The sequence below is a fragment of the Oncorhynchus kisutch genome, linkage group LG13 (genome assembly GCF_002021735.2).
Source record: "Oncorhynchus kisutch isolate 150728-3 linkage group LG13, Okis_V2, whole genome shotgun sequence".
Classification (NCBI taxonomy): domain Eukaryota; kingdom Metazoa; phylum Chordata; class Actinopteri; order Salmoniformes; family Salmonidae; genus Oncorhynchus; species Oncorhynchus kisutch.
In genome coordinates this window covers 15300372-15315868 of record NC_034186.2, presented here as the reverse complement: position 1 = coordinate 15315868, position 15497 = coordinate 15300372, and the positions used below count along the sequence as shown (strand labels likewise).

General features: G+C 40.2%; 1 protein-coding gene across 1 annotated transcript; it reads left to right on the top strand.

The window, feature by feature from the left end:
* The first annotated feature begins 113 nt into the window (after window positions 1–113).
* On the top strand, window positions 114–12767 carry LOC109903040 (calcium-activated chloride channel regulator 1). Its single transcript, XM_020499705.2, has 14 exons — window positions 114–291; window positions 538–675; window positions 1530–1680; window positions 1779–1884; window positions 6737–6896; window positions 7039–7263; window positions 7434–7658; window positions 8544–8715; window positions 8823–8929; window positions 9020–9235; window positions 9432–9702; window positions 9806–9970; window positions 10380–10613; window positions 10854–12767. Exons 1-14 carry the CDS (start codon window positions 142–144, stop codon window positions 11255–11257), a joined length of 2724 nt encoding a protein of 907 aa, XP_020355294.1. The 5' UTR covers window positions 114–141; the 3' UTR covers window positions 11258–12767.
* The last annotated feature ends 2730 nt before the right edge of the window (window positions 12768–15497 follow it).

Below are 15497 nucleotides of genomic sequence, written 5' to 3'. Positions count from 1 at the left end.
GTGTGATTATGTCATCTGACTCAATGACATCTGATTTACATAATTATGGGGCAATTCTCTGTTTATTTCCACCCTCTGCTATCTCTGCTAATATAACTGGCAGATCACAGATCCTTCCCACACATCACTGAGTCCATCACCATGGCCTCTAAAGCAGCAGCTGTGTTGCTGCTGGTTTACCTGTCAGGATCTACATTTGGGATCAAGCTGACTGGAAATGGATACACTGACATTCTGATTGCTATTAACCCTGAGGTGCCTGAGGACCCAGTGCTCATCACACAAATCGAGGTAATAAATTAATGACAAAAGCATTCTTTCCCCACTCAACAGGTAATATATATTTTAGGATATTGTGAATGTTATTGAATGTAATGTTGAATGTAGGATATTGCTGTTTTTGATGTTGAAATTCAAATGCTGTATCTAACCATAGGACAGGCATGCTGTGATTGTTTTACTAATAATGACAGTACACAAAAACATTAAATTAGACACCACAGCTTTTGTTTAATTTTATTTAATTTGTTACTTCAGGAAATGTTTAAAGAAGCCTCCAGACATCTACTCAATGCAACAAAGAAACATTTATATTTCAAGGAAGTCGCAATATTAGTGCCACCTAATTGGAATAAAGGAAATTACTCCAAAGCAAAGACGGAGGTCTACGATAAGGTACTGAGAGAATCTAAAACATGCAAATGTTGTTGAAGTCATCATTACCACCAATGACAGAGAACGATCCTGACTGACATTCTATTAGTTTTTGATTCCTCATCATTACAATTATTTAAATCATTAATTGATAGGAAGACACACCACACACTACAAAAGTATATGGACACCCCTTCAAATTAGTGGATTCAGGTCTTTCAGCCACCTGTCAGACCCGTTGCTGACAGGTCTATAAAATCGAGCACACAGAAATGCAATCTCCATAGACAAACATTGGCAGTAGAATGGCCTTACCAAAGAGCTCAGTGACTTTCAGTGTGGCACCGTCATAGGATGCCATCTTTTAAATAAGTCGGTTCGTCCACATACTTTTGACCATGTAGTGTAGATTTCCAGTTATAATCTGGGTGGTTCGAGCCCTGAATGCTGATTGGCTGACAGCTGTGGTATATTAGACCCTATACCATGGGTATGACAAAACATGTATTTTTACTGCTCTAATTACGTTTGTAACTAGTATAGAATAGCAATAAGGCACTTCGGGGGTTTGTGGTATATGGCCAATTTACCACGGCTAAAGGCTATGTCCAGGCAACTATAATAGTAACCTTAACTGTAATTGTTAAAATACAACAAGGAAGATATACATTAAACTGTTAAAGTTAAGGGGAAAATGTGACAAAATTGTACATCAATATATAACTCATAAGACCGGGTAGTCAGAATGTAAATAGGCATGGTATCATCTTTGCAAAATTCTAAAGTATACGCTTTTTCCTAGTAATTACAAACACTTTGAAGTATTATGGTAAATCTAGTTATTTTGTTACTACTTTGCATTGTCTCTGTTATAGGCCAATATAATAATTGATGAGCCAAATAAATTACATGGAGATCAGCCTTACACTCTGCAGTATGGTGAATGTGGATCTGAGGGCCGGTACATTCATTTGACTCCTGACTTCATGCTGAATGATGATGTCTCTAAATACTATGGACCCAGAGGTTAGAGTCACCTGCCATAAACTCTATCTCTTGTTACTGTGTAAGACCCAATACAGAAATCCTATTTGTTGAATTTTCCTTCTAAAACTCACTTCCAGGTAAGGTTTTTGTCCATGAATGGGCACATCTAAGATGGGGAGTTTTTGATGAATATAATGAAGAAAAACCATTCTACCTGTCAGGTTCCATAATCGAGGCAACAAGGTAATCTTTATCATTTTTACATTTATTTTATTTTACCTTTGTTTAACCAGGTAGGCAAGTTGAGAACAAGTTCTCATTTACAACTGCGACCTGGCCAAGATAAAGCGTAGCAATTCGACATATACAACAACACAGAGTTACACATGGAATAAACAACATACAGTCAATAATACAGTAGAACAAAAGAAAACGAAAAGTCTATATACAGTGAGAGCAAATGAGGTAAGTTAAGGAAATAAATAGGCCATGGTGGCGAAGTAATTAAGATATAGCAATTAAACACTGGAATGGTAGATCGGCAGAAGATGAATGTGCAGGTAGAGAAACTGGGGTGCAAAGGAGCAAAATAAATAAATAAATAAATAAATACCAGTATGGGGATGAGGTAGGTAGATAGATAGGCTGTTTACAGATGGGCTATGCACAGGTGCGGTGATCTGTAAGCTGCTCTGACAGCTGGTGCTTAAAGCTAGTGAGGGAGATGTGAGTCTCCAGCTTCAGAGATTTTTGCAATTCGTTCCAGTCATGGGCAGCAGAGAACTGGAAGGAAAGACGACCAAAGGAGGAATTGGCTTTGGGGGTGACCAGTGAGATATATCTGCTGGAGCGCGTGCTACGAGTGGGTGCTGCTATGGTGACCAGTGAGCTGAGATTAGGTGGGGCTTTACCTAGCAGAGACTTGGAGAGAACCTGTAGCCAGTGGATTTGGTGACGAGTATGCAGCGAGGGCCAACCAACAAGAGCGTACAGGTCGCAATGGTGGGTAGTGTATGGGGCTTTGGTGACAAAACGGATGGCACTGTGATAGATTGCATCCAGTTTGTTGAGTAGAGTGTTGGAGGCTATTTTATAGATGACATCACCGAAGTCGAGGATCGGTAGGATGGTCAGTTTTACGAGGGTATGTTTGGCAGCATGAGTGAAGGGTGCTTTGTTGCGATATAGGAAGCCGATTCTAGATTTAATTTTGGATTGGAGATGCTTAATGTGAGTCTGGAAGGAGAGTTTACAGTCTAACCAGACACCCAGGTATTTGTAGTTGTCCACGTATTCTAAATCAGAGCCGTCCAGAGTAGTGATGCTGGACGGGCGGGCAGGTGCGGGCAGTGATCGATTGAATAGCATGTATTTAGTTTTTATTTGCGGTTAAGAGCAGTTGGAGGCCATGGAAGGAGAGTTCTATGGCATTGAAGCTCGTCTGGAGGTTAGTTTTAACACAGTGTCCAAGGAGGGGCCAGAAGTATACAGAATGGTGTCGTCTGCGTAGAGGTGGATCAGAGAATCACCAGCAGCAAGAGCAACATCATTGATGTATACAGAAAAAAGAGTCGGCCCGAGAATTGAACCCTGTGGCACAGCCATAGAGACTGTCAGAGGACCGGACAACAGTACCTCCGATTTGACACACTGAACTCTATCAGAGAAGTAGTTGGTAAACCAGGCGAGGCAATCATTTGAGAAACCAAAGCTGTCGAGTCTGCCAATAAGAATTTTGTGATTGACAGAGTCGAAATCCTTGGCCAGGTCGATGAATACGGCTGCACAGTAATGTCTCTTATCGATGGCGGTTATGATGTCGTTTAGAACCTTGAGTGTGGCTGAGGTGCACCCATGACCAGCTCTGAAACCAGATTACATAGCGGAGAAGGTATGGTGGGATTCGAAATTGTCAGTAATCTGTTTGTTAACTTGGCTTTCGAAGACCTTAGAAAGACAGGGTAGGATAGATATTGGTTTGTAGCAGTTTGGGTCTAGAGTGTCACCCCCTTTGAAGAGGGGGATGACCGTGGCAGCTTTCCAATCTTTGGGAATCTCAGACGATATGAAAGAGAAGTTGAACAGGCTAGTAATAGGGTTTGCAACAATTTCGGCAGATATTTTTAGAAAGAGAGGGTCCAGATTGTCTGGCCCGGCTGATTTGTAGGGGTCCAGATTTTGCAGCTCTTTCAGAACATCAGCTATCTGGATTTGGGTAAAGGAGAAATGGTGGGGGCTTTGGCGGGTTGCTGTGGAGGGTGCTGGGCAGTTGACCGGGGTAGGGGTAGCCAAGTGGAAAGCATGGCCAGCCGTAGATAAATGCTTATTGAAATTCTCAATTATAGTGGATTTATTGGTGGTGACAGTGTTTCCTAGCCTCAGAGCAGTGGGCAGCTGGGATGATGTGCTCTTATTCTCCATGGACTTTACAGTGTCCCAGAACTTTTTTGAGTTAGTACTACAGGATGCAAATTTCTGTTTGAAAAAGCTTGCCTTAGCTTTTCTAACTGCCTGTGTATATTTGTTCCTAACTTCCCCGAAAAGTTGCATATCACAGGGGCTATTTGATGCGAATGCAGAACACCACAGGATGTTTTTGTGCTAGTCAAGGGCAGACAGGTCTGGAGTGAACCAAGGACTATATCTATTCCTAGTTCAACTTTTTTTGAGAGGGGCATGCTTATTTAAGATGGTGAGGAAGGCACTTTTAAAGAATAGCCAGGCATCATCTACTGACGGGATGAGGTCAATGTCATTCCAGGATACCCCGGCCAGGTCGATTAGAAAGGCCTGCTCGCAGAAGTGTTTTAGGGAGCGTTTGACAGTGATGAGGGGTGGTCGTTTGGTCACAGACCCATTACGGATGCAGGCAATGAGGCAGTGATTGCTGAGATCTTGATTGAAAACAGCAGAGGTGTATTTGGAGGGCGAGTTAGTTAGGATGACATCTATGAGGGTGCCCGTGTTTACTGATTTGAGGTTGAACCTGGTAGGTTCATTGATCATTTGTGTGAGATTGAGGGCATCAAGCTTAGTTTGTAGGATGGCTGGGGTGTTAAGCATGTCCCAGTTTAGGTCACCTAGTAGCACGAGCTCAGAAGATAGATGGGGGGCAATCAATTCACATATGGTATCGAGGGCACAGCTGGGGGCAGAGGGAGGTCTATAGCAAGCGGCAACAGTGAGAGACTTGTTTCTGGAAAGGTGAATTTTTAGAAGTAGAAGCTCAAATTGTTTGGGTACAGACTTGGATAGTAATACAGAACTCTGCAGGCTATGTCTGCAGTAGATTGCAACACCACCCCCTTTGGCAGTTCTATCTTGGCGGAAAACGTTATAGTTATAGGAATGGAAATTTCAAGTATTTATTTTTATTTTTTACATGGAGTAAAACAAACATACAGTCAATAATACAGTACATAAACAAGCCTATATACAATGTGAGGAAATGAGGTGAGATAAGGGAGGTAAAGGCAATAAAAAGGCCACGGTGGCAAAGTAAATACAATATAGCAATTAAAAACACTGGAATTGTAGATTTGCAGTAGGTGAATGTGCAAAGTAGAAATACTGGGGTGCAAGGGAGCAAAATAAATAAATTCAGTAGGGGATGAGGTAATTGTTTGGGCTATTTATAGATGGGCTATGTACAGGTGTAGTGATCTGTGAGCTACTCTGCTCTGATTTATACAATTCCATATTCATATTGTATCCAGGGGAATTCCAACATGGAGCATTTCTACATTCTGTAGTGAAAAAAATTTTTTATTTCAAAGACTATGAGATACACTGTGATGCGGGGAGTAGTAAAATAACTGGTTTTACTTTTGATAGCATCATCAAATTGCACTTTTTTAGGACCTTATCTTTTTCAGCACAAACATAGAAATGCTCTATTTATATGTAGAAACTTGTATGGTGCTGGAGATAATGAATATGGGTTGAAAAGTGGTGGAATTCACCTTTAAGTGTCATCATTTGTCCCTAAAACAAGGAGTTTAAAAAGTTGCCTTTGAAGGTCCCAGTTAAACTGCCCATTTTCATTGTCTGTTATGTCCAGTGAAAAGCATGAGCTGGCGCACACCAAAACAAGTTAGTAGATGTGCTGATCTAACAGCAAGTAAACTGTTGGCCTGAAGAAGGTACAGTGATGCCGAAACGTTGGTGTTTTACCCAGTAAATAAAACATGTGGTAAAGAAATTAACTTTATGTCCTGAATACAAAGTGTTATGATTAGGGCAAATCATACACAACAAATCACAGAGTACCACTATTCATATTTTCAAGCATGGTGGTGGCTGCATCATGCTATGGGTTTGCTTGTCATCGGCAATGGAGTTTTTTTTAGGATACAATGAAACCGAATAGAGCTAAGCACAGGCAAAATCCTAGTAGAAAACCTGCTTCAGTCGGCTTTCCAACAGACACTGGGAGATAAATTCACCTTTCAGCAGGATAATAACCTAAAACAAAAGGTCAAATATACACTGGAGTTGCTTACCAAGACAACATTGAATGTTCCTGAGTGCCCAAGTTACAGTTTTGACTTAAATAGGTTTGAAATTCTATGGCAAGACATGAAAATGACTGTCTAGCAATGATCAACAAGCAATTTGACAGAGCTTGAAGAATTAAAAAAATTATAATGTGCAAATATTGTACAATCCAGGTGTGCAAAGCTCTTCGAGACTCACATCTGTAATCCTTGTCAAAGGTGATTCTAACATGTATTGACTCAGGGGTGTGAATACTTATGTAAATGAGATATTTCTGTATGTCATTTTCAATAAATGTGCAAACATTTCTAAAAACGTGTTCACTTCATCAAATCAACGTAATCCATGTTGAATTCAGGCTGTAACACAACAAAATGTGCACTAAATCAAGGGGAATGAGTACTTGCTGAAGGCACATTGATTAGTCACTGTCTTGATTTTTATAGCCCATTGTCTATTTATGAACATTTAATTCAGTTTCCACTATGACATGCATCTACCAACAAATAAATAGTGATTTTTCTTAAATTATTTTGACTTGGAGTCAACCCTAACTGTACAATCAATGTATTGTTAATGTTCATTTCACATTTTTCAGATGTACCATAAACATTACAGGAAAGTACATCCACAAACGTGACCAAAGGGACTGCACCACTGACCCTGTTACTGGGTTATACACCGAAGACTGTGTATTCTACCCTGACAAGCAACAGACAACCTCTGCATCTATCATGTACAATCAAGGCCTTAGTGCTGTGAGTACAAGTCTACACAGCCTTTCAACTACCTTGATATCTACCCAATGTGTTATGTAGTTGTAATGCTCAACGTACCATTTTTAACTGTAATGAAGATATGTTTAAACTAATGACAGAAACGTTTGTGTTGTGTGCACAGGTAAAAGAGTTCTGTACAAAAGAAACTCACAACACTGAGGCTCCAAACATCCAGAACAGACTGTGTGGTAACAGAGGTGTAGAGGAAGTTATCACTTCACTTTCTGTAGATGCCGGTGTGGCAGTTGTGCCAACACCACCAAGTATACTACCCACATTCACTGTGGTGCAGTGCCGGCAAAGGGTTGTCTGTCTTGTCCTTGATGTTTCAGGAAGCATGGCTGCAGTAAGTTTTTATGGACTGATTTTTCAAATCAAACCATATTTTATAAAAACAATTCAAGATCTGACAACGGTAACACAAATTCCTGGTATTATTGGTGTTTGTGCCCGGGCACGTGTGTGTGTGTTTTGTCTAACTGTACTGATGGTTGCTCATATATTTTTCCTATAAAGGGTTCTAGAATGTTGAACCTGAGACAAGCGGCAACACTCTTTATACAGAAGATTGTTGAAGACCAAGCTTATATTGGCATTGTACAATTTACAGCTACGGCTACAATTCGTGAACCATTGACTTTAATTGATGGTGAAGCGTCGAGAGATAAGCTTGTAGGCAGTCTGCCACTATCAGCTGGTGGAGGCACAGACATTTGTGCAGGTGTTAAGAAAGGTCTGGAGGTAAATACAATACCAATCTATATTTATTTGGCACCGTTCATATAATACATTGCAAATGGCTTTAAATGATCACTGGTACATAGTGCTGCAACAATAATACTGGTACATAGCGCTGCAACAATAATACTGGTACATAGTGCTGCACCAATAATACTGGTACATAGCGCTACAACAATAATACTGGTACATAGTGCTGCAACAATAATACCGGTACATAGCGCTGCAACAACAATACTGGCACATAGTGCTGCAACAATGATACTGGTACATAGTGATGCAACAATAATACTGGTACATAGTGCTGCAACAATAATACCGGTACATAGTGCCGCAACACTAATACTGGTACATATTGCTGCACCAATGATACTGGTACATCGTGTGAAACCAATAATACTGGTACATAGTGCTGCACCAATAATACTGGTACATAGTGCTGCAACAATAATACTGGTACATAGTGCTGCAACAATAATACTGATACATAGTGCTGCAACAATAATACTGATATATAGTGCTGCAACAATAATACTGGTACATAGTGCTGCAACAATAATACTGGTACATAGTGCTGCAACAATAATACTGGTACATAGTGCTGCAACAATAATACTGATACATAGTGCTGCAACAATAATACTGGTACATAGTGCTGCAACAATAATACTGGTACATAGTGCTGCAACAATAATACTGATGCATAGTGCTGCAACAATAATACTGATGCATAGTGCTGCAACAATAATACTGGTACATAGTGCTGCAACAATCTGGACAAAACCGTTTGACACATGAATACACATATATAGTACATTTAGAAAGAAACCCATTAAAATGACATTAACATATAATTTCAATAACTCAATGATGCTTCTATGCTCCAAGGTACTTGGGGGAGATGGAGATGGTGCAATAGGAGATGCAATCATATTACTAACTGATGGGGAATCAAGTATCAACTGTCAAAAAAGGGTTAATGAAAGTGGTGCAACTGTGCACACAATAACTCTTGGGCCAAAAGCAAACATAGATGTAAAAGAATTGTCAGACATATCAGGTAACACAGAGAGCAGTATCTTTCCTAAGTATGCATTTTAAATTATATCTGAAATTCCTTTTTACTTGTTAAAATGTTTTACCTAAATATCATCCTTCCTGCTGTAGGTGGTAAATATCACAATGCTGCTGATGGTGTGGATTCCAATGACCTTGTGGATATTTTTACTTCACACACAACATCTGATGGAAATCTGACCAAGCAGACAATCCAGGTGTGATGAAGTTGCAGGGAATTATGAGAAACATAATATACTATAAGTGTTTACAGATATTTGAACATGATCTGTCTGTTTTTCCAACAGCTTGAGAGCACTGGATTGAATATGATTGGTTGGTTTAATGGATCTGTATCCATTGACAGGACAATTGGAAACAAGACAAGCTTTTTAGTTATCTATGAAAGAAGTCCACCTGACATCCTTGTTTTAAGCCCCTTTACACGGACCTATGACACATCACATTTCAAACATGATGCTCCTGCTAAGACTTTAACGCTCGATATTGAAGGAACTGCTGAGGTCTGTCTGGTTGTGTTTATTTGATGTGTTCAGCTAGATTCAAAAGTTATATTCATATTTATTATAGTTGTGTGCATTATTTTTCCAATTACTACAAGTTACTAATTTAGACATTTCAGTTGTTCAATATGGACCATATAATGCATTACTACAATTTCATTAGATTGAATGGTGATGATATTATTTAAAATTGTAGACTGGACAGTGGAAATACAGCCTGCTAAATAAAGAGTCAACTGCCCAATCTATGTCAATGACTGTGACAAGTCGTGCTGTCAGTGACGCTATACCACCGGTCATGGTCAAAACCCACATGAGCCAACAGTCCAGCAACGGCAGCAAACCCATGTTGGTGTATGCAGAGGTCAACCAGAAAGGTGTTCCAGTGATTCTGGCAGATGTGATGGCCACACTGAAGTCTGATTCTGGGGACCAATATCAGCTACAACTGCTGGATAATGGAGCAGGTGATGTAGAGCCACAATACATATGTTTTAGAACCAAAATGCAGTAGGGTGTTACAAAAACAATTATTTATTAAAGTTTTAAGATGAAATCCTATTTTTCCAGGTGCTGATGCTTTCAGAAATGATGGCATCTATTCCAGTTACTTCACTGAACTAACAACAGGAAAATACAGCTTGAAAGTGAAAGTACATAACAATGATGGCATGGCCAGATTCTCCCTCAGGAGACACAGTGGAGCACTTTACATACCTGGATATGTGGTTAATGGTACAGTACATTCCATCTGAAACTATGTGTTCTTCATTCATGAACTGGCGGCAGGTCGCCTTGTGGTTGGAGTGTTGGGCCAGTAACTGAAAGGTTGCTAGATTGAATCCCTGAGCTGACAAGGTAAAACTCTGTCGTTCTGCTCCTGAACAAGGCAGTTAACCCACTGTTCCTAGGCTGTCTTTGTAAATAAGAATTTGTTCTTAACTGACTTGCCTAGTTAAATAAAGATAAAATAAAATACAAATTGTGATACCATATTATGTATATACCAAAACATATTTAATTTGATGGATCAGTACCCATACCTATTCTCAACAACTAGCCTTATAATGATCAAGGGTATGATTTGGTAGTTGGGATTGTAAGAATATGTATGCATTCATATGTTTGATGACTGTCTTCCCAGGACAAGTAGTGATGAACCCCCCAAAGCCCCCAGTCAGTGAGGATGACCTGCAGGCTGATGTGGGCAGCTTCACCAGGACAGTCATAGGAGAGAGCTTCTCAGTCCTTCTCCCACCTGGTGTCCCCCCTCCAAATTTCCCCCCTAACAAAATCACAGACCTGAATGCAGAGATAGAGGAGGACAAAGTGCTGCTCACCTGGACTGCACCTGGGGAAGACATGGACCAAGGCACAGGTACAAAAATGTATAAATAATGAGCATCTCAACAACAAGTTGTGGATATAACTTTTTTGCTTAGATGTAATCCTAATATTCACAAAATATGAAAAAAAATAACACTGCAACACTGACATGTACAGTATTTCACCAATCGTTAAATTTCATATGACGGGTACAAAATGCTAACAATCAGATAATCACTGTGCTGTCTTGGTGTATATTTACATTTATTTACTTGCCATTTCTATTTTTCAGCAACGGCCTATGAGATCCGTTTTAGTGAAGATTCGGACCTACTCAGATCCAACTTCAGTACCGCTCATCTTGTCACATACGACCTCTCACCAAAGAAGGCAGGCTCCCCAGAAAAGCTCTCTTTCACTCTCTTCTCAATCATCAAAAATGGCACCACTCTGTTCTTTGCAGCAAAAGCAGAAGACAAATCTTTCCTGAAATCTGAAACATCCAACATTATTCAAGTGACCAAGATTGTTCCCAAAGCTCCTGTTCCTTCTCCAACTGATGCGCCTGATACATCAGGCAGTGGTGTGAACATTACTGCTATAGTCATATCAGTCACCACAGTAACAATGGTGGCTTGTCTGATTGCTAGTGTTACAATGTGTTCAATTAAATCAAGGAGAGTTAATCATGCTTAAAACAAATTATGACGATGAACAAATGTAGCTCCAGCTCATTGCACTGAATCATAGCAAAGCTTCCTGTGTTTTTGATTAACACTAAAAAAACATATGAAGTAGAGGGAATAAATGAGCTTATCTACCATTCTTTGTTTTTTAAATAGCTGAAAGGTTAGAATGAGATCATAGCTAACCAAATTAAATTGATCGTGCTATAATAGATTGATTAGACCGATTCTCTTAAGATCTCATTTGAAGCTTTGTGTTTGTGCATTAACCATCATGTGTTTACAATGAAGAACATGTTCTGTTAAGGTACAATATGTAAGATTTATCATAAAATTGATTGACATTAATGTGTATTATGTCATGACTGGCCTCCTCGGGTCAGGTTACCGTGGACCACAGTCCTACAGGGAGATCTCACACCCACCAGCGGGGAAAAGATCGAGAGGTATGGAGATGTATTGTTTTTTTGACACCTCACGACCATTGTAAATCTAATGCAGCAGACCAAATTCCTTTGTCCTCTCACTATGGAGAACTGGCTTCTGAACATTAACATGCAATAAATGGACTTTGGGACAATAGGTTTCGTCAGCCACAATGGTGGTAATGACGATAGATGGAATATGAAAATTAATGTTGTTTTTGTTATGTTATTAAAAGGTAAAGGACGACGTTATAACGAAAACATTGTAACTTTAAGAGTTTTCCTAGTATATGCTGGATGTTTGCATATTGTACATTGTGTGGAAAATGTCCAGATCAAAGAGAATGTTTTTGTAAAGATGAAATGTGAAGTTAGTTGTCTAAATTGGATCTGAGATAGTTGTATAAATTGAATCCGGTCACCACTCTCCATCGAATCGTGTGTCTACACTGATTTCATTCCTACACTGTGAGCCCTGAGCTACAGGGCTGGCTGTTCTCAAAATACCCCTTTCAGAACAAGGGCGAGGAAACAGACCACTAAGACAATGGACACTGACATGATGAGGACAACCAGAGAGTTATATACCCTGTAACCAGAGAAGTGCGTCATCAGAGAAGCCGAAACTGTCCACGCAGAGACCCCCATCGGAGACCTTTAACATGTAATTACATCGTCATATTCTGACCCATGAGAGCGGCAGTTCGGGGCAAGGTTAGGGTTAAAATAATCATAGCTAACAAATGCACCCAAGTGTATTTTTCTCTCGTGTACTCTCTTTTGAAATCCTCATTCTGTGTAACGTGTCATATTGTGTTGGCCCGCTAGGGACTGGTTCATCGTACTAAGTTCTAATCAAAAGCCTAGACGGTAGGTTTGTGTATGTGTATCTAATATTATTTTAGCTTGTTAGTAAATAAATAATCAAATCACGGGTGGGACTCGGGTTTGTGCAGATTCACGGATTATGCAACGTTCAGAATGAGACTGTAGAGGAAATTGATTAAGTAGCGACTGTTGTAAAATCGATATTCTGATATTTTTTGAGTTAATTTTGAAAATAGAAACTCAATAAAACCAAACTTTCCCATGGTGCCCCAGGTTAATGAGTTAATAATTACCTGTTTCATTTAATCACATAATTATACGTGCCTGGCTTTGCCACATCGTAGAGGTGGCCCTGGTTTAATTTGCATTAACTATACTTAATCTAACTCAATATTTTTTTCAATACGGAACTGAACATTTTTTGTTGGACAAAAACGATTATTATTTTGAGTTAGATCTACTAGCTAAGACAGTTGTTTTATGTCCTTAAAAAGCACAAGATAAATCAATGCAGAAGTTCCTTTCAGACTGTTGCCTTTGTTGTTGTTTTTAAAGAAAATTGAACACAATTTTTTGCCAACTAAATGGTTCCCTGCATTTGGTCCGTTCACAAAATACTGTAAAGCCAAGTCTATGTTTGTATAAATAACATTTAGCTCATCGGGCAATGTATCACTTGGTCATTATGGACAAACAGTACAGTTCACAAACAGTACATTCTAACTGCTGTATGGAATCTCCAACTTTCCTCTTTAACATTGAGATACTTGCTGAATTAGGTCTACAAGAAATGAACAATCTGCATTTACAGCTAGGAACACCTAGCTGTAACATGCTGGTTTTCCTGTCAGGATATACTTTTGGGATCACGCTGGAAGGAAATGGTACACAGATATTATGATTGCTATCAACCCTGCAGTTCCTGAGGAATCAATACTCATCCCACAAATCAAGGTTAAATTGAGGATGGATTAAATCAAAAGTTAGTCATGTATATATTTATGATATTAAAATATATACATAATTATATAAATGTATAAACTGTGTGATGAATCATTGATGAAGTTAAGCCCTTTTGGGCAATAAAATGTTTTGGAAAGCACCATGTGAGAAATCATAAGTACTAGTAATCTGCTTATTTAACATCATAGAACTGATCTTCTCCATGAACTCAGCAAAAAAAAAAAGTCCTCTCACTGTCAACTGCGTCTATTTTCAGCAAACTTAACATGTGTAAATATTTGTATGAACATAACAAGATTCAACAACTGAGACATAAACTGAACAAGTTCCACAGACATGTGACTAACAGAAATGGAATAATGTGTCCCTGAACAAAGAAGGGGTCAAAATCAAAATCAGTCAGTATCTGGTGTGGCCACCAGCAGCATTATGTACTGCAGTGCATCTCCTCATGGACTGCACCAGATTTGCCAGTTCTTGCTGTGAATTCTTGCTGTGAGATGTAACCCCAGACTTCCACCAAGGCACCTACAAGTTCCCGGACATTTCTGCGGGGAATGGCCCTAGCCCTCACCCTCCGATCCAACAGGTCCCAGACATGCTCAATGGGATTGAGATCCGGGCACTGCCATTCCAGAACACTGACATTCCTGTCATGCAGAAAATCAAGCACAGAACAAGCATTATGGCTGGTGGCATTGTCATGCTGGAGGGTCATGTCAGGAAGAGTCTGCAGGAAGGGTACCACATGAGGGAGGAGGATGTCTTCCCTGTAACGCACAGCGTTGAGATTGCCTGCAATGACAACAACTCAGTCTGATGATGTTGTGACACACCGTCCCAGACCATGATGGAACCTCCACTTCCAAATCGATCCCCCTCCAGAGTACAGGCCTCGGTGTAACGCTCATTCCTTCGACAACAAACGCGAATCTGACCATCACCCCTGGTGAGACAAAACCGCGACTCGTCAGTGAAGAGCACTTTTTGCCAGTCCTGTCTGGTCCAGCAACGGTAGGTTTGTGCCCATAGGCAACATTGTTGCCGGTGATGTCTGGTGAGGACCTGCCTTACAACAGGTCTACAAGCTCTCAGTTCAGCCTCTTTCAGCCTATTGCGGACAGTCTGAGCATTCCTGGTGTAACTCAGGCAGTTGTTGCCATCCTGTACCTGTTCCGCAGGTGTGATGTTCGGATGTACCAATCCTGTGCAGGTGTTGTTACATGTGGTCTACCACTGCGAGGACGATCGGCTCTCCGTCCTGTCTCCCTGTAGCGCTGTCTTAGGCGTCTCACAGTACCAACATTGCAATTTATTGCCCTGGCCACATCTGCAGTCCTCATGCCTCCTTGCAGCATGCCTAAGGCACGTTTACGCAGATGAGCAGGGACCCTGGGCATCTTTCTTTTGGTGTTTTTCAGAGTAAGTAGAAAGGCCTCTTTAGTGTCCTAAGTTTTCATAACTTAATTGCCTACTGTCTGTAAGCTGTTGGTGTCTTAACGACCGTTCCACAGGTGCATGTTCAGTAATTGTTTATGGTTCATTTAACAAGCATGGGAAACAGTGTTTACCCTTCGCAATGAAGATCTGTGAAGTTATTTGGATTTTTACGAATTATCTTTGAAAGACAGGGTCCTGAAAAGGGGACATTTCTTTTTTTGCTGACTTTATTTAAGATGTCTATTTCGAGCCTGCACCAAGATGGCAGGAAATGTTTGGGACACAGTAAAACAATCATCACTAAACAATTGCGTAATGAATAAACAGTGCTTATTATACACTACATGGCTCAAACATCTCATTCCAAAACCATGAGTATTAATATGGAGTTGGTCCCCCCTTTGCTGCCATAACAGCCTCCACTCTTCTGGGAAGGAGTTCCACTAGACGCTGGAACATAGCTGCGGGGACTTTCTTCCATTCAGCCACAAGAGCATTAGTGAGGTCGGGCTTGCTAGAGCGTTAAGATTTCCCTTCACTGGAAATAAGGGGCCTGAACCATGAAAATCAGCCCCAGACTAATATTCCTCCTCT